We start from the raw sequence: 23,327 nt of genomic DNA on the forward strand, positions 1-23,327 counted from the left end.
TTTTACAGTACATTCCTCACTCAAATTAAAATTCCCCATCCAAACAGTGTAGATTAAATTAAAGACCTGATTTTAAACAAACTACATATCATAGTTGTACAGAGTGACATTTATGCACAAACCTAAGTAGGTGACTTGACTGACATAACGTTGGTTAACCTCCAAGAAGGAAAAACGTAATGCTTCCATGTGAAGATAAAGAAACTAAGACCACAATATATCTAAGACAATTAACCACATTTCTCGTCTGTTTCACATCTACAATGTCTTCAATAAAAGGATGAATCTCAACCGGAATTTGGGCAAAACTCTCATGGGCTGATTTCTAAGATGAAGGGTGAGCTAACATGCTATCATGGTCAGAATGTTATGCATCAGCATGCTCCGGACATAAAGGATCACATTCAATTGATTTGTCTCTCGCGGAAGCCCAGAGCCTTTGGAGCATCAAAGTAATTTTCAGGAGACGGACACATTAAAATTGCATCAGGAAATGCTAGTTCACGCAATTTGGCCTTCAAAGTAATTTTTCCAGCATAATCAAGTTCCTGAAATTGATTGTGCAAAGCATCCACTTCACGTTGCAACGCTAACTCGAGCCCCTCATTGTTCATTTCTTGGTCACTGAAGTTTAATGTCCTCCAATGAACATGAATTGCTTGCAAGGGAATTGGGTGCCACGTCCTACTATACTTAGCAAGTTCACACGCACAAGGTAGACCATGTGTAGTTCTAATTGTGCATCCACATAAAGAACCATCAATATCAATACCAACGGTCTTAACTCGGTCATAATGGTCAGCTATATAACTCAATGCATTCCTTGATACAAATCCCCGCAGCTTGCTATAGAATGGATCATTGTATTCCACAATGTTTATACTTTTCTCAAACGACACCTTAATCTGTGTGTGTTGCAATTTAATCATGTTGTTCACAGCATCCCAACAACTACACATATCCCCCCCACTATCTTGAAGCAAGTTCTCCAGCCTCCAATGTGCTGTTTCAAACCTGTGAAGTAAAACATAATAGTTATCATTATAACTACTAGGGGCTCTCTAATTTTTTCAAAAAAAAAATAGAAGTAAAATACAGTTAATAAAAAATTACAAAATAAAAAAAAACTAATAATATAAAAGTAGTGAAAAGTTAATGTAAGTTAGAAGAAAAATTTGAAATTTAAGTGGTTCAAGGGTAAAATTGTATAATGAAATGTGTGCACCAAATGGGGTAATTCTCATTATTAATATTTATTATAGGTTATTAATAGTTATAGATATTTATAATAATAATAATAATAATAAACGTAATAAATAGAATAATAATAATTAACATAATAAGCAGCATAATAGCACATAATAATAATAATTAACATAATTATAATATATTGTGATCAATTATTATTATTTATTAATTATTAATATATAAATTTAAGCATACCTGTCGATTGTAGTGTTACCCAAATGCATCACTCGATCTACCCATGCCATAACAAATTTTTCCTTGTGAGGAATCAGCCATGTATTTTTCACATAATCGCCAAAAGTAGGAAAATCTGAGCAAACCTTTTCAAGTAATGTCAACCGTTGCATATACTCACCCTCGTTGGGAGAATTCATCACACTATCCCATGCATCCATCACCAAGTCATATTTCTCCTTCGGATGAACTATCAACTTGCATTTAGCCTTCACATTCTTGCTTATATGAAAACGACATAACAAATTAGAAGAGCTAGGAAAGACCACCTGCACTGCATCCATCAGAGCAATGTCTCTAACAGTTATAATTACTGGAGGCATCTCGTTGTCTTTGACAATCAGTTCTCTTAGCTTCTGTAGTGCCCAAGTGAAGTTATCAACTTCATCCGACTCCATATAAGCAAATGCAACAGAGAATGTTAACTCTGTGGATGTAACACCAACAATCTCAAGCAGTGGCAATTGATACCTGTTGACTTTATAAGTATTGTCAAGGAACAAGACAGTGTGGAAAGAACCTAAAAGTTTGATGGCATCTGGATGTGCCCAAAATATATCTCTGATAGCATCAGAATCGTCCACCTTTCTACTCCAACACACATATTGATCATGTTCCAATAACTTTAGTAGGTGTTGCATTTCTGTCCTAGGACCTTTCTGAGAAGATCGATATGCTTGTCGAGCATTGTAAATATGCCTGATAGTAGTGTCATTATTGTGATCCTTCAATGTTAGTAGTATGTTTCTCGGCTCCACCATTTTCTTTGTCATATCAATGACCAATGACTTCTCTTCAGCAGTTAGTCGACCAGCATATGAATGACCCACCACTAATGTTTCCCCTAAGTCGTGGTTGTGATAACCACACATTACCTTAACAATCCACCCTTCATCCTTGTTCAAAGCTTTTCCCTTTAGCTTGAAGGGGCACTCACATTTTTTGGAACTAGTCACCTTAGATAATGTATTCTTGTATGGTCTATATTTTCCACTCCTTTCACAACCCAGAATTACATATGTCTTCCCTCTAATATTCTTTTTATTACTTCCTGTATGTGTTTCTGACCTCAAAATAGTAAGGACAAATCCATTCTCTTTTGCAACTTCTCGAGCCCAATTCAGCACAGCATCTCGGGAAGGGAAAAGCTGAAATATAGATAAAAGATAAGAATTTTATGGTCACATGTCAATAACATAACAAGATTAATTTACCGTTCAATTACCTCTGTAGTCTTGAATGCGTCACTACAATCAGCAATATTTATCGCTCCATCAGTTGGCGTACTTGCCTCCTCAGGCGTCTGACTAACATGGTCTTCTATGTCTAGTCACAACAAAAAATGAAAATAAAAATTGTAACCTCTTTAAAAAATTATAATAAAACAAAACTTGAAATCATATATTCTGTGGGTCAAATATAGGTACTACATTCTTCTATAGATATGGACTACTCTCCATAAGTGATGACAGAATTCAATTTTTCCAAAGAAAACAATTGCATAAAATCTTCTAATGTTGAATCCCTAAAAAATGAAGAGGCAAAATTGCAATGGAGCTACTTCCATTGTAATTGAATTGTTTTGGTTTGAAAATTACCAATTGATCTTAATAGAAATATCAACACAAGCTACTTGTACATTTCCAATTACTTGAAAAACAAATTAAACAAATTGCTAATGACGATGAACGTATGCATGTGTCACGTAGATAATTCTACCCGCAATTCAAGGAACATTAGATTCCACTCACCACTTTGCTGTTCAATGGGAATTCTTAAAATCTGTGTTTCCATGGGTCCAGAAACCTCTTCTACTTCTACTTCTACTTCTACATCAGGAATTGGAGTTGCATTTTCTGCCAAAAAAAAATTGCAGAAAGTAGCACACCTTGATATACAATTGGCATTTTTAGGATTATTGAAGGCATGTTACATAGAATTCAGATGTAAAATACAACATAATTTGCAGAAGAAAACCAGTAGTCAGCATCCACTCTACTCAAGGACATGATAAGAGAACTAATACCCATGCAAAAAAATCAATTCAGACAATTCTCAACCAAGGGAAAAGAAACCATCGGCAGATAATAAAGACATGGAAACTGCGGAATAGAAATTGTAAGGTGAATATCCAAACCAAGAAATATCTTCAAAATTGACATGTTAGATCATAAAACAGGATTGTCTGAAACCGATAAACAAACTACAAAACACTATACTAAAGAATAAAATGTAGCATTAGCAGAGAAAATGATGCTCAAGAAAATAAGAATTGGACAATTGGTACAACGCATACATAAATATCATATATATTAATATTCATAAACCAGTCAAGTAAAATATTTGAACAAGGAAATACCCAAGCGGTCCTTGTAATTCTTCTCACTAGTAGATACTAGCTCCGACACCTCATCTTCCGAAGGCAAAATTAGTTGCAGAACTTCTCCATCAGTTCCCCATGTATCAAGCTGTTTAAAAAACATAAATTATATAAATATTAAGATCAAGTATCCAGTAAAGGATGGAATCAAGCAGGGGGTTTTCACAGTTTCTTTGACACGAGTTTCAAATTCTGTGGTTTCATCTCACAGAAAAGCACATACCATTGCACCCCCACCCAGCAATAATTGAATATGCAGGCGGCGTTTAGGTCTTTCCCATGACCCTTCAGTTTTCTGGACACTCACAGTAAGAACTGATGATTTAAGTTCAGCCACATAATGTGTTAATAAATAATTGCCTTTTGTGAATTCGTATCCATCACCATCATCTTCAAATAGAACACCTTCAGCTTTCCCTGTCAATGATTAAGGGTGCATTTAGGTAAAGAACTTAATCAAAAGTTCAATAAGTTCTTATCATGTAAGGGCTTATGCCATAAATTTAACCATAAAATTTATTCATACGTTAAAAAGAGCTTATTTTGATAAATTACGTCAAGAAGCTTATAAAAATAAGGTAAGAACTTATAGGAGTCATAAACTGTTTTCATAACCTCAAATTAGCTCCTCAAACAAACCGTAAATCTTATTCATACAGCCTTTAAGAGCAACATGTCAATCTGAAGAGTACAGACATTATCAAGATAGCTGTAAAAGCATGCCAAGGGAAAATTGAATGCATTGACTTACCATGATCATCTAAAGCCACAAAAAGAGTCAAGTCATCTGAAGGATTAGCCTCTTCAACATGTTCATGAGGGAGGCCCACAGGAATTATCGAGCCACCTTTTAAGTATAAAGCTGGCAAATCCTGACATGCCCCAGACAGAACAAAAAACAAAGGAAAGCAAATCATTTTTTGTGAAAGAAAATAAATTAAAATACTATTAAAACAAAATGAAAACCAAAAGAACAGGAAAAAAATACCGGATGTGCATCGTTGAAATCAAAATTCAGCCATATCCCCTTAGGTAAAGTAATCTCCAACTTATCCAAACCCTGTCTACGTAAGGTGCTGATCAAGATACAAATAACATGTTAAATCAGCACAAATTGTACAGCAATGTGTAATACAGCATTCTATCAAACTTGAGAGCTGCTACCCAAAAAAGCATCAGATCCAAAGACCACAAATACTTACAAATATGAATTGTTAATGAATAAGAGAAAACATTACACATTATTAATATTTACATTTAATAATGCAAAATGGACATGGTCAGATAAAGTTGGAATGGGGAATCAACTTAAATTCAAAGAAATGCACACAGACACAAGAGGAGCAGAAACCAGTAGTTAACATCCATAGACAGCTTATATCAAATCTCAACGAAGATAGATAAGCTGGGCTTTATATTACAGTAATTTATTTTTGCTTCTCTTGTGCAGTTGTGCTAAATAGTATCATTTCTAATTCCTATATGCACATTGTTAATTTTTAATGAATTTAATGTTTTCTTCTTAATAAAAAAATGAAGGATGAACATATCAGGGGATTTACCATGAGCAGATTTAATTGTTTTAAAAATTGGAAAAGAAATATGTAATTTTTTTTATCATTCATCCTTTCTCGATGACTAAAAGCTATCGGCAGTAAGTGTGCATAGAAGCATCAGGAAAACCAGCCTATTTCCTGCAAAGGAATCTCAAGAAAATATAGCAGTTTTATCTAGATTGATGATAGACAAGTAGAAGAACCTTGCAAACACTAAGATTGGACCAAGCAAAAATGAATTTTCAAGCTTCCTCAGGCTAGGATCTTTTGGATCTGCAAAAGCAAAATATATATATATATATATATAAATCATGATGTACATGAAATATGCTCAAATATCATAACAAGCCAAAGACGCACAAATTAGTAAACAGAACATGAACCCACCAGCAAAGAAAGTAGGGGTTGCCACTGGTGTGCCCCATGTATGAGCAAAATAAAAAAGAGTGTAGATAAGTGGGATCAGGCGGTAGCGCCTCTTCAATGCCAATCGGCAAACTTCTTCACACTAAAAGTTTGAGCTGAAGTTAGTGATGCACAAATTACAGAACACCATTTCATTATGTGAGAAACTTAAAGACTGTAAATTGACCCATCTTCTCATTCATCACAGAAATGTGTCCTAAGCCTTTATGAGATAGTGCTAGGTTTGCATAGATAAAAATTAACGGTTTTTATAATAAAGAAAGAAGAGGGATCAACTTACTCCAAGAGTAACTCTTAAGAGAGTTACTCCTCATCCTCACCCTTCATTTTATTGTAATCTAACGGTTGAGATGTGTTACTCTTCAGAACCATTAGATTACAAGAAAGTGAAGGGTAAGGATGAGGAGAAACTCAGTTAAAGGTACTCTTGGAGTAACTTGATCCCTCCTCATAAAGAAATATATTGTTCATGTATAATATAGTCAGAAGGTGCTAGCAAATATTAACAACAAATTACTCCTATAAAAATAAAATCCAGATTAGGCCAGTAGCAGAATACAATTTAAAGTAAATGCTCTTGAATACAACGCATGATGATGAATGCAGTATTTTCTTATGTCATCCATCCTAGATTTCTTTAATGGAAATAAGTTCCACTGAAGGGAAAAAATGGCCCTAGAAAAAATTTAAATTTTGGCTTAGTGTCTGACCCATCCTCACAAAATTGGCTTATAAGGTAAGGATTACCCAAGCTTTATTTAAGCCATTACTCTAGTCAATGCGGGACTAAACACCACCCTTGAGGCCACAAGTAAGGTGGGCTATGAGTAACCACAAGGAAGCTTTAACACTCCCTCATGCCCAAGGCTACCAATGTAGAGCATGCAATGCAGGTGGCTCAACAATGGATCTAAGATAGGCTCTGATACCATCTTAGAATGTGGGCTTAAGGGCTAACTAAACCACAAAACTGGCTTGTAAGGTGAGGATTGTCCAAACTTTTTAAGTTCTATGTATGCCATATTTTTAGTCCAAACAAGGGAACAATTTTCCCCTCCACTCCATTCTCTTCCGTCAATTCAAACAAACCCTAAATATCACCCTTAAGGTTGTAATTAAGGCAACCCCAAAGAGGCTGCAACTAAGGCAGGCTAGGGGTGACTGCAATTAAGACACCTTGCCAGTTAAAATAAACACATAATAAGATAATAACAAATGTGCACCCCCAGAACTTAAAGCACAAAATGAAATATATGTGAGATTATGCACTAATTGTCTCATGAACTCAAATTTGTTAAGTTGATACCAAGCTAATGATCGAGCTTAATTTACAGCCTTCATTATTCATTATTTTTACTCCACGTGATATATATTGACGAGAAATTTCAACTTAGAATTTAGATAAATGTCCAACATATAACAAGTTGGAAACCACAAGAATATTGATTTTATACACACAAAGATGAACTAACCTCTTCCCCAAAAGACCAAGGTACATGGTCAGTGGTGCAAGCTTCAGAATGCCCTCTGCAAAAGGGAAACAAGGAACCAACACCCATCCACCTTCCAAAAAGTCTAGGTGATGCATTTCCAGCAAATCCACCAATATCCGCACCTGAAAGTGGCTGACCACTAAGTCCCTGAATACAAGAAAAGCAAACTATTAGGGGAAATATAACATATATTCAAAGTGATTATTTAATGTCTTGAACCAACAACTACAAGAGCTTAAACTATTAGGAGTAGACAAATGAATGACTTTATAATATATTAGGAAAAACCCAAGTCCCAAATCAGCTAGAGATAGTGCCGAGATGGAGTATATAAGTGAGGGGCAACCTTCACTCTATGAACTAGTTTTTAGGATTGAGTTAGGCCCAAATCCAAAATATAAGATGGTATCAGAGCCTTTAACGGCAAACTTACCATATTATCCATGCAACAAGCCCAATAGTGTTGGGCGTGAGGGGTGTATTGGGAAAAAACACAAGTCTCAGCTAGAGATAGTACCAAGATAGAGTATATAAGTGGAGGGAAACCACACACCCTATGAACTGATAGGTTTAGACAGAAGCTGAATAAGTTTCTCATTGATTGAAAAAAAATGAAAAGCCAAGTTACACAATTTTGTTACAGCTCTTTATATAGGGAGTGTAACTGAAAACTAACTAACAGTTACTAACTACAGTAGTTAGTAACCTAACAAACTGACAGCTGGCCATAGACTACAAACGAGTAAGAATACTCTAATATGAACTAGCTTTTAAGGTTGAGGTAGGTCAAACACAAAATATAAGACATTATATTTCTGACACACCGCATGCACGAAACATTTTAGACTTTTAAGTGTGAACAGCCCACAATTTTCCCTATCTTAATAAAAATTCATCAATTTATTAGAAGAATGGGGGCAGCAAGGAATGAACTCTATACAACTTGGTCATAGAGACTTTAATACCATGTCATGAACCCATAATCCCAAAATCTTAAGCTACTAGGTGAAGACACATGAATGGGTTTTATTTTTTTGTTTCTCATAGTTATCCTCCCTCAGAGGGAATCTTGTTCGAGGCACAGTTGATAACTAAATGTAGGCACCTCTGCCAGTGGAGGTTTTTTTTTTATCGGCAAAACTAGATATATATTATAAATAATAGTGAAAGCAGTACAAGTGGTACTGATTTACATACAGCATAGCATCAACAGGAGCAGAACTATGGTTAACTAATACAATATACAGAACAAGTATTAGGGAACCAAAGATCTTGCTGTAAACTAGGTAACCACCGACACACAAGATCTGTAAATTTTATATACTATTCCCCCCAAGTACAAAAAACATCCCTAATACTGCTAGACCAAGAATGAAATGGGATATCAAATCCTTAGTTCAATGCATTGTGACTTGTGAGAGACTAATCCCTTCTGCTAGACCCAACCCCAATAACTACATGAATGGTTTAATGTTACATATCTAATACACTTAGTTTTGCCAATATATATTTTACTGTAAATACAGCATTGTAATTCATTCAGATATTGTTCAGAAATAATATTATTTCCTATCATTCAGGTTTTATGCTTAAATATAAAGTAAATATTAGATTATAGGAAGACAATGACATCGAATTTCATCTGGAACTGAACCACATTTTAAAAATTATGAAAAAACCTGCTACCAATGAGACAATATAAAAAAAATATCACTCTCACTGCAGATAGTTCTCATAAAGAATCTTAGCAAAACTCCAATGCCAAAAGCATCGTACAGAATAAAGGACATCACAACTCTAAGAAAATGGAAAAGGACAATCCATGACAATATTAATATAGCCTTTGTGGTCATGACTGCTACTTGCAGTCAAACGTCTTGTCTTATGAGGATACTATTGTGTAGCACCTATTTAAAGTATTATTTATCATTTGGGTGACAAATGTTTCGAAAAATTAAGCTAACAACTATTTATTATAACTTAGATCCAGCTACACATATACTGTGTATCCATAAATGCTTCACAAGAAACTGCAGAAGTTAATTAATGGCACAAAGACAACATCAAACATGTTGCTCAAGGGAAGTAGGATCCTTTCCACTAATGTAATCTTACCAGCTGAAGTACCATGGAGATACTCATATGAAGATGCTCCCAGGTTGAAAGATTATCTCCAGTCCATGTTGCAGCATACCTTTGGCTGCCAACAAATCCAGCTCTTGAAAGAACAAAAGGACGCTTCTTTTCATTAGCCAGTTTCATGCCTTCATAGGTTGATCTTGCCATCAGAAGACCATACACCTATAGAGAACAGTCATAATAATTGAGAAACTTCATAACTACAAGGTAAGGCATCAAAGCACACAACAAATTTAAATTCAAACACTAGCAACAAAATCAAGATGCAGGCAGTATCTAATTATATAATCCAAGTGCCTCCCACGAATGTATGCATTGTCAAAACAAGCTTATCATGAAATAACGTGCAAATCCAAAATCAAAATAAAGGGCAAAGTATATTACATTGTGATAGAAAGAATGATTCTGACAGCCTCCAAGTTCACTATCTCCACTATGAACATTGCTATCAGGCATTGTTTTTGTTACATCCTAAAAAAGAAATGAGTGCAGAAGGTAGAAATGGAACAAATCAAGAGTCACAGACTCACAGTTAGTAGGATTTGGATCAAATATTGTTTCAAAATTATTTGAAGAAAAGAAACCAACGAGATTAGAAATACCTTAAAGATAGATGGTTCATTCATATCATTCCATATACCATCAGCACCTTTGGATATGAAGTCTTTAACTAAATTTGCCCACCATGCACGAACTTTTGACTGTGTATAGTCAGGGAAGACACATCGAACAGGCCACACCTCTCCTGATAATGTATATATGGGATAATGTATCACAGAAAGGAAAGAAGAAGGCAAGAATGAAGTACAGAAATATTTGTGTCTAAAAGACAAGAAAAAAATTACCAACATAAGGATTTCCATCTTCCTTTTGGACCCAAACATCTTTTTTAGAACCATTATCATATACAAAATAACCCTCTTCCTGCTTTATTCCAGGATCAAGCATCCAAATAGCTTTAAAACCACTATAATGGAGATCTTTCACTAAAGACGTGGGATCTCGAAAACGCTCCTGAAAGATATCACAATACTTACTTTTCTAAACAAAAATATATTGTCATAGACAATAAAATGGACAACCGAAAAGTTTACTAAGTATTTTTCAAATTACCTGTGCAGGTTGGACAACTAATGTTAGCCAATAAAAGGAAATTATATTATAATCTATGCAATACATCACTTTAATTTATGTGACAACATAAATGTACTAAACACTAAATTAATTCATGTGCACAATTAGAAAGATTTATAATAAAAATTATGATACTGTAGTTGATTCTTTTTTCTAGGAGTAAAAAAACCTGCCTTGTCAAAGGTGAAACAACGAAAACCATCCATGTAACTGTTATCCATCCATATCACATCACAAGGTATGCTCTTTTTCCGGAATGTTTTTGCAACCTGCAAATTTTAATTGTTAACAAATCAAAGACAAAACATGCTTTGGAATAACTCACAACCAATAATGTTAGAATGTAAAGAACTAAGTTGATAGCAATGCAGAATTCCTAAATTCCTAGGTATTTTGAATGTCTACATGTAAAGAATATTATCTGGAATGCATGAAAATTTTGGAAAACCATGCTTAGTATGAGAGCCGAAAGTTATTAAAGATTCCCGACATGGGGTAAAGTCTAAATTTTGCAGTTCATTCAGATTTTCATATTCAATTACAAATGCATTATTTAAACTGTGTTTATATGCTTAAGATTCCCAGCATCTAAGATTCTCAGGTTTATTGAAAGGTATGCCCAATATGAAGAAATTCGATATCCTGCCACGTTCTTCTGTTTAAATATTACCTTGGCGGACATCAAGCATAGGCATGCAATCATCTCATCCAAAAACCCCAGATATCTTACACATTAAAATACAGGTATACCAAATAGAACTTTAGAAGATTTCAATTTTTCTTAACCAAAGAAGCAGTAAAGACAAAAAGACTATAGCAAAAACAGACAGAAATTGGAACACATGCATATTCAGAGTCTCCAGTTTTCTACATATGAATGCAACTAATCCCAGAATCACCCCACTGAGAAAACACCAAGTACCTCCAGAACTCTCTCGTCAGATAAATATCTCGAATGGCATTGATGATAGCCTAATGACCATTTTGGGGGCATAAATACAGTTCCTGACAAAGAACAAAAAATCTGTAAGAAAGAATTTATAAATAAAATGATGATACTAGAAAGTGTTGTACTATTGGGAAAAATCCAAGTCCCACATTGACTAGAGATAAAACAAAGATAGAATATATGGGGGGGGGGGACCCTCACCTAGCTTATGGGGTTGAGTTAGGCCCAAACCCACATGTTTAGCTAAGATGGTATCAAATACTATCCTAGATTCATATAAGTGAGTCACCCACCAAGCCCAAAAGTGTTGGGCGTGAGGGGGTGTATTGGGAATAGCCCAAGTCCCAAATTGGCTTAGAGATAAGACAAAGATAGAATATATAAGTGGGGGACAACCCTCACCCCATGAGCTAGTTTTTTGGGGTTGAGTTAGGCTCAAACCTACATTCTAAGATGTATAGAATAATGTTTGGGGGTGAGGGGGCAAAATTTACCACAAGCCAGGGACAAGTAGATTTGATACTTAGGACCAAATATTAGAGGGGGTGAATTTTTAGTTTTACAATAAATGTTAAAAGGCTTTGTCTAGTTTTTTGGGGGTGGTATATACTCACACCTAGTTCCATCCCTAAATTACATGCTTGAAATTTTAATTTGAAAATGATCTCTTCTTGAATCTTGTACATAAATTATAGTTATAGAAATATAACAGAATATAATAGTACACTCACATTACATGCTTTCTCAATTTGAAGATTATAAATAAATAAGCATATAAGATTATCAATATTATTCAATCATTGATAATGTCTTTATTTTTATATATAAAAATTAGCGGCTCCAAGTATAATAAAAACACACTACATGTTACAAACAAATGTTTATGAACACACATAAAACAATAACATGTGTTGCATATGAAATCATATTTTTGGTGGGTCAACTACAGGTACTAGATTCTTCTACAGAAATGGACTACTCTCCATAAGTGAAGACAGGCTTCAATTTTTACAGACAAACTAATCGCATAAAATTTCCTCCCCTCAATGAAAATGAAGAGCCATAATTTCTATGGAGCTACATTAATTATAATTGAATTTTTTTATTAAAAATTTACCAATTGCTTTTGATAGAGATATCAACACTGCTGTGGGTGAAGCAAAAGGACCAAATGTAATGACAGGATATGCGGATGGAGCAACAAACTGTATTGTTGATTCTTTCCTCAGATCAATCTGCTTACGAACAAAATAAATGACCATCAAACAGATTAACATTACAGCATAAACGTCTCTTCAAGGTTATAGATGAAGAAAACCCAAATGTTACAGCACCTCACAGCGCCTTGTAGTGTCGGCAAGAATTCCTATCGCCTCACCGTTTGGAAGAACAGCTAACACCCATGGATGTGATTGGTACAAGGAGGTAGTTCCCGGTCCATAACCCCATGCATCCGTGTTCCATGTGATAACCTGCAAATGAAATTTAATTGATGATTAGCCAGATAACAAGTAAATCTTTTTTTAAAACATGTAATTCCATAAGATTGACTTACTCTTTTGCCTGTCCTCTCGAGCTCACCACTAGCTTCTCCCGTTCCATAAAGGGAAGAACCTACAGGCAGCTGGTTCAAAAACAATTTAATTAATTTATGAAGACCAGAGAAAAAGATAGTACATAAACACATTATCAACATTGTACGATGACAAGTTGACAACCAAAAGATATGAGCCAGAAGCTAATTAAGTAACTAACCTCAAGTTTGACAACCTGCTTCTCTGAACGACACGCAAACGTCGGGGTATAGAGCGGAACCTTCTCACTATAGATAGATATGTCTCTATCATTGGTATTCAAAAAAGAAATACTGGGGGGTACTGCATCTCTAACATTTACAGAACAATCAAAACGGAACACTCCTTCTTCCAAAATAGGCTCGAAAGTCATAGTCCCGGGTCTGACATTGCTACCACTGGTAAACCTCCGTCGTTTGGATCTAGCCATTTTGGATACAAGCCTCTCACAAACCCCTTTTCTTCTGCAGATAAAAAAAGTGCCCTAGTGAAAACCATGCGCGTGTTCAATACAGTTGTTGTAATCAAAATAAAAATAATCACGACAACACTTTCACTTCAGAAAGAACAGTTAGCAGTAGCGGGAACGAGTTAGTTGGCTCTCTCTTGCTCGATTCCAAGGAAATCACTTAACGCTGACTGAAAAGTTACTCGAAATTTCACTATCTAAACTACGATTGGCGGCTAAACAATGAAAAATTAAAGAAAACGCTGGCATTGCAAAGAGGAATTGCAGTAGCACAGTGTGACGCGGAAAAGCGAACGAAAGAAGGAATGAACCTGAGAGCGTTTATCGTAGACGAAAATGGCGTGTTCGGAAGAAGATGGAAATTGAACACCGGCTTTGGTCCGCGCTAGGGCTGTTCCTGTCTCGCTGATTTGCCCGGACTCCAAGCTAATTTTTATTCATCGGGTTTATAAGTTATGTTATATCAATATTAATACTTTTTATATTGATAAAATATAACCTTTTTTTTGTCTCTAATAACATTCTTTTAAAAAGTAATTTAAATAAGATTTAATTATTATCTTAGTTCCTAAATTTAAGGTGTATATTTTTTATTCCTTAAAATTAAAAATTATTTTTTCTTTAAATTTTGATAAATTATTATTTTTAATTTCTGACTTAATAAATTTACACTTTATATAATAATTTTTAATTATCATAAAATAATTTTTATTTTTTAATCACTTGAATTTACATTTTTAAACTATGATCACGTGCTAAAAAAAATACCCCAAAATGCTAAAAAATACCATAGTGTTAATTTATCATGTTAGGAACTAAAAAGAATAATTTGTCAAAATTAAAAAAAAAAACATTTTTAAATTTTAGAAACTAAAAAAAAACACCTCCAAATTCAAAAACTAAAATAATAATTTAGGATTTAAATGATTACACATAAATAATATAGCTTTTTGACTTAATATATAATATATAATCGTGCGGTATATTATAGTTGAGATGGGGTTACCAAGTGTAAGTCTTTTAGACTTATACCAAATATTAGCAACTCAATCTAGATTTAAACATTGAAATTAATTATTTAAAAGTTTTTAAAAATGCTTACTAGTATCTCAGGTGACATGATTTTGTCTTATCTAATTAAACCTCTAATTAAAAGTTGTTGTTATCATATTTGGTAAGATCGGTTGCTAGTATTTTTTTGTGAATTTCTTCAAAAATTATGGTGGAGGTACTTGAAAATATACTCTCACGTTCAAGTTAGATAATTAAAAGTATACAAACAATAGTATAATAGTATGTGAGTTTAAATTAGAAAATGTTTTATCAAAGTCTCAATGGTCTCTTATATAAGGAGAGATTGGATTATCTGATTTTTATCTTCTCCTTTTAGATAATGTAAATAGGGGGTAATGTAATTATCTCATCTTTTCTCTAATAAAAGATATTTTAGGATATTAGCATTATATTTTTATCTTGTAGCTAAGAGATAAAGTTTCCCTCTTATTTTATTAAAATCATCTAGATATTTGGGATCTTATTCGACTACCGAGTACAATGATTATTGAGTCTGAGTAAATAAAAAACTTATCTTGTAACACTAGGATCAACAACAGTTGATACAAGTTGTGTCATTTAATTAAGTGGTTCAAGTTCAAATCACGTTATCCCTTGAGTATGAAATAAATAAATTGTGTTAAATGAGAGAAATATCATCATTGTATACTCATAGTTTGTGATAGATATTAATCATCATTTTTAACATGGGAACTAGTTGGTACCAATAATATGGTAAGAAAAAAAAACTTTTAGCACTAGGACAGTATTTCCCAATCTTATTTTGATCAATAACATGTATTATCCCGTTTGCATTTACATTTCATCAAGTCCTAATCTGGACACAACAACTCCAACTTCAAAATGTGGTCTTTGAAATAGACTATAAGTTCATTCAGGATACTCTTAAAACAACAAAACAAGGTCTAAATGAATTTCATACTATTCTAGCCAGATGTAAGGCTCTTTTAAATTCCCTGCAAAAACTTGTGTGACTCTTTTAAATTCCTCGCAAAAACTTGTGTGAGTTTAGTTAAGAGGCAAGCCAATGTTGTTGCCTACAAGTTTACGAGGGCATCAATACCCACAAAACGTGGCATTTCATCTGGATTCCTCGATATGTATTATTTTCTTTGATATCCTTAGTGAAATGACATTAGTTTGTTTGCTTAAAAAAATGTTCAGATCTCGCTTTGCTAATCGGAGATTCTACCAATTGTTAAGCTAATATTGGAATTCTTTTTGGCCATTTTCCTAATCTATTTTTAATTCATCAATTTTTCCCAAGAGTGAAACAAAAAGGATTGAGTAGGATCACCATTCCTATTGGCTTGAACCGCATAAGGTTGATCTAGATGAATTGTTTTTATGCATATTGATCACCGACTCATTAGAGTTTCTTGGAGATGGATTTCAAACAAGTAAAAAAGGAGTGATAGGCCTCGTGGTGCTTGCTGGATTCGAGGACCAGCTCCTCCAGAAAAGGGATTAAGGAAGAAGAAAATAGCACAAGGGAAAGAGAGGTAATAGTATGATTCTTATTATCTTGCTTGTTATTACATAGCATATATATAAGGATCCTCGTAACAGAATTTGTGTTGATGTGTGCCTAGGAATATTTTCATAACAGATTTGGTTATCCTTGTCCCCCTGAGGGTAGACAATTGCCAATCAAGCAAGATTGCACTGCTAGCTTTGTCCTTTTCCTTCAAACGTAGTCATTGAGGTATGTAGGCTTAGTGATCCTCCTTTTGGGTTTGTTTGCTACTTGCACCCCTGTTTCTGCCTTTGTGTTCATTGCTTGAGTGATTCCCTTTGTTGCCCCTGTTTCTGTATCATCCCTCGACCCTTGCAAAGTCACCTTGTCCTCAAGGTGAAAGTCCTGACATAGCTGGGGCCAATCCTCCCAAGATGTCTCGTATGAGGATAGGTCGTGCCATTGCACCAAAACTTTCCAAGTGGCGTTAGGTTCTGAAGATCTGCGACGATAGTCCAGAATTGCCAAGGGAGAGATAAGAAGTTGGTTGTTAGTAAAAGTTGGGGGTAGCTCTATTGGCTTTGTCTTTTCCGGTGATCCTTTGAATGGCTTGAGCATGGAGCAATGGAAGACAGGGTGAATTCGCGCTCCCTTCGGCAATTGTAGGCGGTATGCCACTGGGCTTATCCTCTCTTTAATTTGGAATGGCCAGTAATACCTCTTCACCAATTTGCCTGTAATTGCCTGTGTTCCTTTAGCAGATGTCTATTGATATGGTCGGAGCTTGACCAAGACCCAGTCATCGGAGCCATAATTGACCTCCCGGCGCTTCATATCAGTATATGTCTTCATGCGTTCTTGAGCTTTCAAGAGCTTCTTTCGAATTGCCTAGAAGGTGGCCTCCCTTTCTGATAGAATATCTTCCATAGCTTCCACCTTTGCAATCCCCGCAATGTATTCTGGAAAATTAAAGGACTTCCGGCCGAAGGTTATCTCAAATGGAGTGGTGCCTGTACCTGCATTCCATGATGTATTATAGGACCACTCGACCCATGGGAGAAGCTTGCCCCAAGCACTTAGCCGGCGGTGCACGAAAACCCGGAGATACTGTTCAATGATGCGGTTCAGGATTTACTTTGAGGGTGATAGCCTTAACTCATTCGCAGTTGGGTGCCACTCAAACAGAAGAGTTCTTGCCAAAATCTGTTGATGAACAACGGGTCCCTATCGAAGACTAAACTGTTAGGGATACCGTGAATTTTGACCATAATTTTGACAAATAAAGATGCCACCATGAGTGCAGTGTGAGTCACTGGTAACATACCCAAATGGATCCCCTTGGAGAACTTATCCACAATGACGAGAATCACGGTGTTACCATGATAAGGGGGTAAGCCGACGATGAAATCTAATGACAGGTCCACCCATGGTCGAGAAGGAACGGAAAGGGGACACAATAAACCCGCTAGCCTCTTGGCTTCATATTTTGTTACTTGATAGTCCACGCACTTAGCCACAAATTGAGCAACATCCTCGTGGAGTCCTGACCAGTAGAAGTTCTCTAACACCCAAGCTTTGGTCTTAGCAACTCCAGTATGACCTCCGGTAGGTGTGGCATGATATTCAGTAAGCAAAGTGGCGATCAATGGAAGTCCACGTGGTAACTAGAGGCGGCCTCTGTACAGAACAAAGTCCTATGAGATAGAGAAATCATGGTGATTAGCTGGGTAATCACGGATTTGTTGAAGCTGATGTTGGTACTCTGGTGGTTAGCAAGCTGTCTGCGAAGTTCCTCCATGAATGTTAAACAGGGCATTGATAAAATCATAAATGTTGCTTGGTCTTGCTCTGGCAATCGCGACAAGGCGTCAGCTTCCTGATTATGGTTGCCAGAACGATACTGAATGGTGTAGTCGAATCCCATTAGGCGTGCCAAGTACATATGTTGCTCTCAGGTTTGTATCACTTAGGTTAGTAGCTCCTTAAGGCTTCAGTGATCGGTGATGATGGTGAAATGATGGCCAAGAAGATACTGCCTCCATTTCTTGACCGTCAATGTGATAGCGACTAGTTCTCGGACATACATGGACGCTCGAAGGAGCTTTGGAGTGAAAGGTTTGCTAAAGAAGGTGATGGGGTGTCCCTGTTGAGACAGAACGGCCCCTATCCCTACTCCCAATGCGTCTGTCTCCATGATGAATGGAAGTCGAAAGTCCGGTAAGGCCAGCACAGGTGCAGTAGACAAAGCATGCTTGAGGTCGTCAAAGGCTAACTGAGCCTGGGATGTCCATTGAAAGGGTTTAATGGTGGTAACTTTGACCAAGGGAGCTGCTATCATAGCATAGCCGCGAATGAAACGGCGATAAAATCCAGCGAGTCCAAGAAAGCTCCGCAGGGTTGTGGCCATTGATGAATAACAACAATCTTCGAAGCAACAGGTTCCACTCCCTGGTGTGAGACCACATGGCCTGGGTACTCGACCTGAGATTGAGCAAACAAGCACTTAGATAATTTCAAAACAAATTGGTTGTTGAGAAGCACCTGAAAAGTGGTATACAAGTGATGTAAGTGATCTTCGAAGGAACCTCTATAGACAAGGATATCATCAAAGAATACAATAATGAACTACCGGAGGTGTGGCCGGAAGACGAGGTTCATCGTCGCCTGGAAGGAAGAAGGCGCATTGCACAACCCGAATGGCATTACTTTAAATTCGTAATGGCCATGGTGTGTCCGAAATGCTATCTTAGGAACATCATTTGTCTGTATTCGAATTTGGCGATAGCCCTGTAGCAGATCCAATTTCGAGAAACATCGTGTTCCCCCCAATTCGTCCAAAAGCTCATCAATCATGGGAATAGGGAACATGTATTTGATGGTGAGTGCATTCAAAGCACGATAATCAACACAAAATCGCCAGGAACCGTCGTGCTTCTTGACTAACAGCATCGGCGATGAGAACAGGCTCGTACTGGGTTGAATAAGGCCTTTCTGCAACATGGAGTCCACCTGAAGCTCTATCTTGTGTTTCTGGTAGTACGAGTACTGTACGGGCGTACGTTGATCGGAGTTGATTGCGGTAGGAGATGGATGTGGTGATCAGTGTCGCGTGCCGACAGTAAACTATGGGGAGGCTGAAACAGGGAATCGAATTTAGTGAGGAGAGCTTGTAACTCAGGGGTAAGGTTGTCATAAGGTGTCTTCACAACTTAGTCCGAGAGAATGGAGATATGGAAGCAAAGTCCATTGCCCTGTTTACGACATAGTCGTCGGAACTGGGGTGAGGTCAGCAACCCCAAATTCGCATCATGGTTCCCTTGTAGTTCAACCAATTGCCCCTCATGGAATAACTGCATACAAAACGTGTTAAAGTTCGTGAGAATGGGGCCCAAAGATTTGAGCCATTGGACACCCAAGACAACATTGGCACCAACTATCGGCAAGACATAGAGGTCCACCATGAATGGTGTTGCTTAAATGTAAATTGTAATAGCCTCACAAAAGCTAGTGCATTCCAGGTGTTGACCGTTTCCTACCATGACCTTCAATGGTGTGGTGTCACGACAGGGAAGACCGAGCTGGGTAACGAGAGCCTGTTGAATAAAATTGTGGGTGCTCCCCCCATCCACCAACAGGAGCACGACCTGGCCGGCGATTGTTGCAATCAAACAAAGTGTTTCCGGTGCAACGTGGCCCGCGAGCGAATTAAAGTTGATTTAGGTCAGGTACAGGTCAAGCCCTTCATGTAGAGCTGGAGTCGGGTTAGTGGGGTCTATATTAGAAGGGGCTGGGTCTGGCAGGTCATCCTCTTCCGCGATTAAGAGATGAACCCTAGAGGCGCAACAATGGCCTCTATGGTACTTCTCATCGTAGGTGAAGCAAAGCCCACGCTCGGGGCGTGAGGCCAATTCCTTCAGTGTCAAGCATCAGATTGTCAGAGCTGGAGGTGAGCGCGATGAAGAAGGCAACAGAGGCGGTAAAGGCGGAAGACAAGGGGAGGGTAGTGAAAGTGGTGGCGAGGGTGGCGGTGGTGACGGTCGGGATCGTGGTGGCAGGCGGGAATCATGGAGCTTCTCTTCTTACAAGCGCGCAAGGCCTGCAGCCTGGACCAACGTCAAGGGTTGGTGGGCTTGCACCTCCCGTCGGATATCGGGGGTGAGGCCAAACACAAAATAGCTCAGAAGAAACGGAGCCGGAATACCAACGACGCGATTAGCCAAGTCTTCAAACTCATACAGGTAATGAGCGACTAATCCCTTTTGTGTAAGTTTGAACAATGAGCCTGTGGGGTCTTCGTACTGGGATGGGGCAAACCTAGTTTGCAGAGCTTGTAGAAAAATAGGTCAAGAAGTAAATTGGTCGTTGCTTGTCATCCATTGGAACCAAGCAAAGGCCCTTCCTTCCATGTAAAACCCCGCAATGGTTAAACGATCATGATCAGTGGTTCCATGATATTTGAAAAACTGGTTAATCTTGAAGATCCAACCAAGTGGGTCAGTGCCATCGAATCTGGGCACCTCTAACTTCATTTTGTGGGTTGATGCAAGAACAGGTTGGCGGTGGTGGAGGTGGTGGGGAGAAGGTTGGGGAGACATGATTGAGAAGTTCCTCAATCTTGGAGGTAAGGCGAAGTTGTTGTTAGGTGAGGCGAAGCAAAACATCCCCAAGGCGGTCTGATGGAGGAGAAATGTTTGCAGAATCAGTCATGGGAGCAACAACGAGAACACCAAATGATAGGCCTCATGGTGCCTGCTGTATTCGAGGACCAACTCCTTCAGAAAAGGGATTAAGGAAGAAGAAAAAAGCACAAGGAAAGAGAGGTAATAATATGATTCTTATTATCTTGTTTGTTATTACATAGCATATATATAAGGATCCTGGTAACATAATTTGTGCTGATGTGTGCCTAGGAATATTTTCATAACAGAATTGGTTATCCTTGTCCCCCTGAGGGTAGACAATTGTCAATCAAACAAGATTGCACTACTACCTTTGTCCTTTTCCTTCAGACGTAGTCATTGAGGTATGTAGGCTTAGTGATCCTCCTTTTGGACTTGTTTGCTACTTGCACCCTTGTTTCTGCCTTTGTGTTCATTGCCTGAGTGATTCCCTTTGTTGCCCTTGTTTCTGTATTAAGGAGCAAGCCGTTTAAAGGGTTGACTGCGTGTAAGATGGGAAAAAAATGTTTTATGACAGGATTCTAGACATACCTGACTACTTATTCATATTTTTTTAGTCTATATATATAATGGCCCGTTCGATCCATTCAGATTAAAGGTTAAACTTTGGTATAAGTCTAAAGACATTCACATGATATAAATGGATATTATCCCATTATAATTATATTATATTATAATATTTCACACATTATAATATGTTGATATATTAATTGCCAAAAAAAAAAACCCATAATAAACGCAACCTCGTTCTACTATTTTTTAATAAGAAAAATGAAATTTTCAAACATTTATTATAAAATATATCTTAGTTTTTGTTATATATTTCTTTAATTTTACAATTTAATTATAGATAATGGTGAAATTAACATATTATCTATAACCTATAACTATTAATAATGAGAATTATCCCATTTGGTGTATATATTTCATTAGACAATTTTACCTTTAAACTACTTCTTAAATTTTAATTTTTTCTTCTAATTTACATTAACTTTTTACTAATTTTATATCTTAGTTTTTTTATTCTATCATTTTTATTATTTGTATTTAACTTCTATCATTTTTATTATTTGTATTTAACTTCTATTCCCTAGTGTTCATAAAATGGATTAAACTATTTTTATCTCGTTGCGGTTTGGGTCTTAATTAGATCAATTTTGAATTTAAACATATGATCTATCAAAATTACAGGTTGGATAAGGACACAAATATACTTCTTGTTTTTTGTCCTTAGTCATTTGATTAGCCTTGGAAGTACCATATATATAATTTTATGTTAAATTTCAGGTGGCTTTTTTAGTGATATTTATTGTTGTTGGAGTTCTCATTGATGTCATTGGAGAGTTTTCCAATTGGCTCTTTGGGTATGCCATTCCTTCGTTTTCGTTTTGCTCTATACAATCTGAAATTTTTACGTTTAGACCAAGTGTTTGCATCACCAAAGTTGCTTGAATCAACAAAATTGAGCCAAAGCATTTAGCTGTTCAAACCAGGTGCGACGCTGATGCGACCTATCCCTTAGGTGAGTTAAATGCTTAACAGGCTCCCCCATAGCAAAATCTAAGGTCCTTCCAAAAGCTTGAAATGTTGAAACCTAGATCCCAAAGAGAGAAAGGGAATAACTATCGAAGACAAGATACAAAAAGAGTTTTTTCTTTGTGGCCCTGTTAGTGTGCGCGTAGGATGAATGAGGAGGGGCAACACATGGAAGGCTAACTTTGGAAAGGGAACAAACTTTAAAATGTTAAATTAAAGGGTAAATAATGACAAATTTATTTCAAAAAATGAAAATTTAAATTTTAGTTTTTGAAAGTGAAAAAATACAACAAATTCATCTATATATTAATTTCCTTAATGAAAGAGCCTAACTTATGCTTATTAATTAATATTATGTTTATTAATATGTTTATTCTAATTTATGTTTTTTTAATTATTTTTTTAAGTGTTTATTGTAATAATGTCATGCCTGTAACAATTTAAAAAAGACTAGATGAATATCAAATCATATTTTGATTAAATAGTCATTTTCATCCTAAATATGTAAAATATTCACAAATTAATAAGCATAAGTTAGACTCTTTTAGTAACGATAATGAACAAAATTAGTAAATAAATTTGTTACACTTTTTTCACTCTTGGAGAATAAAATTTAAACTTATCTTTCGGGAACAAATTTATTCATACTCTACATATTTAATGACAATAATAATTACTTTTTTTCTATTAGATCAAACTTTGACAGTTAAATCTTGCTTTCTAAAATTTAATGATTTGAAAGATAATTCAGCATGTACATGGCTGAGGATATATTATATTTCATTTCATTTTCAATATCTATAGTCTGAATTTTAATATGCTTAAATAACGTTATCAATAACTAAAAACATCATATTACAATATAAATTATTTACCATAAATAAAAAACTCAATTTAATTAATTTTAATATAATTTATATATTAAGAACTGTTTTTCCTATAAATTTAATCATACGAAATAAATATTTATTCTATGCAAT

General features: G+C 36.1%; 1 protein-coding gene across 2 annotated transcripts; it reads right to left on the reverse strand.

Annotated features, from left to right (window-relative positions):
* On the reverse strand, positions 1 to 14,040 carry LOC114424958. Of its 2 annotated transcripts, none has more exons than XM_028391654.1 (22): positions 13,914 to 14,040; positions 13,315 to 13,597; positions 13,115 to 13,183; positions 12,894 to 13,031; positions 12,677 to 12,794; positions 11,533 to 11,615; positions 10,784 to 10,879; positions 10,322 to 10,490; positions 10,079 to 10,221; positions 9,861 to 9,947; positions 9,453 to 9,638; positions 7,317 to 7,484; positions 5,806 to 5,926; positions 5,622 to 5,691; positions 4,851 to 4,938; positions 4,614 to 4,734; positions 4,086 to 4,279; positions 3,842 to 3,950; positions 3,234 to 3,338; positions 2,708 to 2,808; positions 1,444 to 2,630; positions 1 to 1,014 (listed from the first exon to the last, which is right to left on the reverse strand). In XM_028391654.1, exons 2-22 carry the CDS (start codon positions 13,561 to 13,563, stop codon positions 405 to 407), a joined length of 4,212 nt encoding a protein of 1,403 aa, XP_028247455.1. In that variant the 5' UTR covers positions 13,564 to 13,597; positions 13,914 to 14,040; the 3' UTR covers positions 1 to 404. The 2 variants fall into 2 exon arrangements, with proteins under 2 accessions (XP_028247455.1, XP_028247456.1); XM_028391655.1 differs by having other exon boundaries at positions 13,315 to 13,617.
* Between the last annotated feature and the right edge of the window lie 9,287 nt (positions 14,041 to 23,327).

The sequence above is a fragment of the Glycine soja genome, chromosome 9 (assembly GCF_004193775.1).
Source record: "Glycine soja cultivar W05 chromosome 9, ASM419377v2, whole genome shotgun sequence".
NCBI classification, from domain to species: domain Eukaryota; kingdom Viridiplantae; phylum Streptophyta; class Magnoliopsida; order Fabales; family Fabaceae; genus Glycine; species Glycine soja.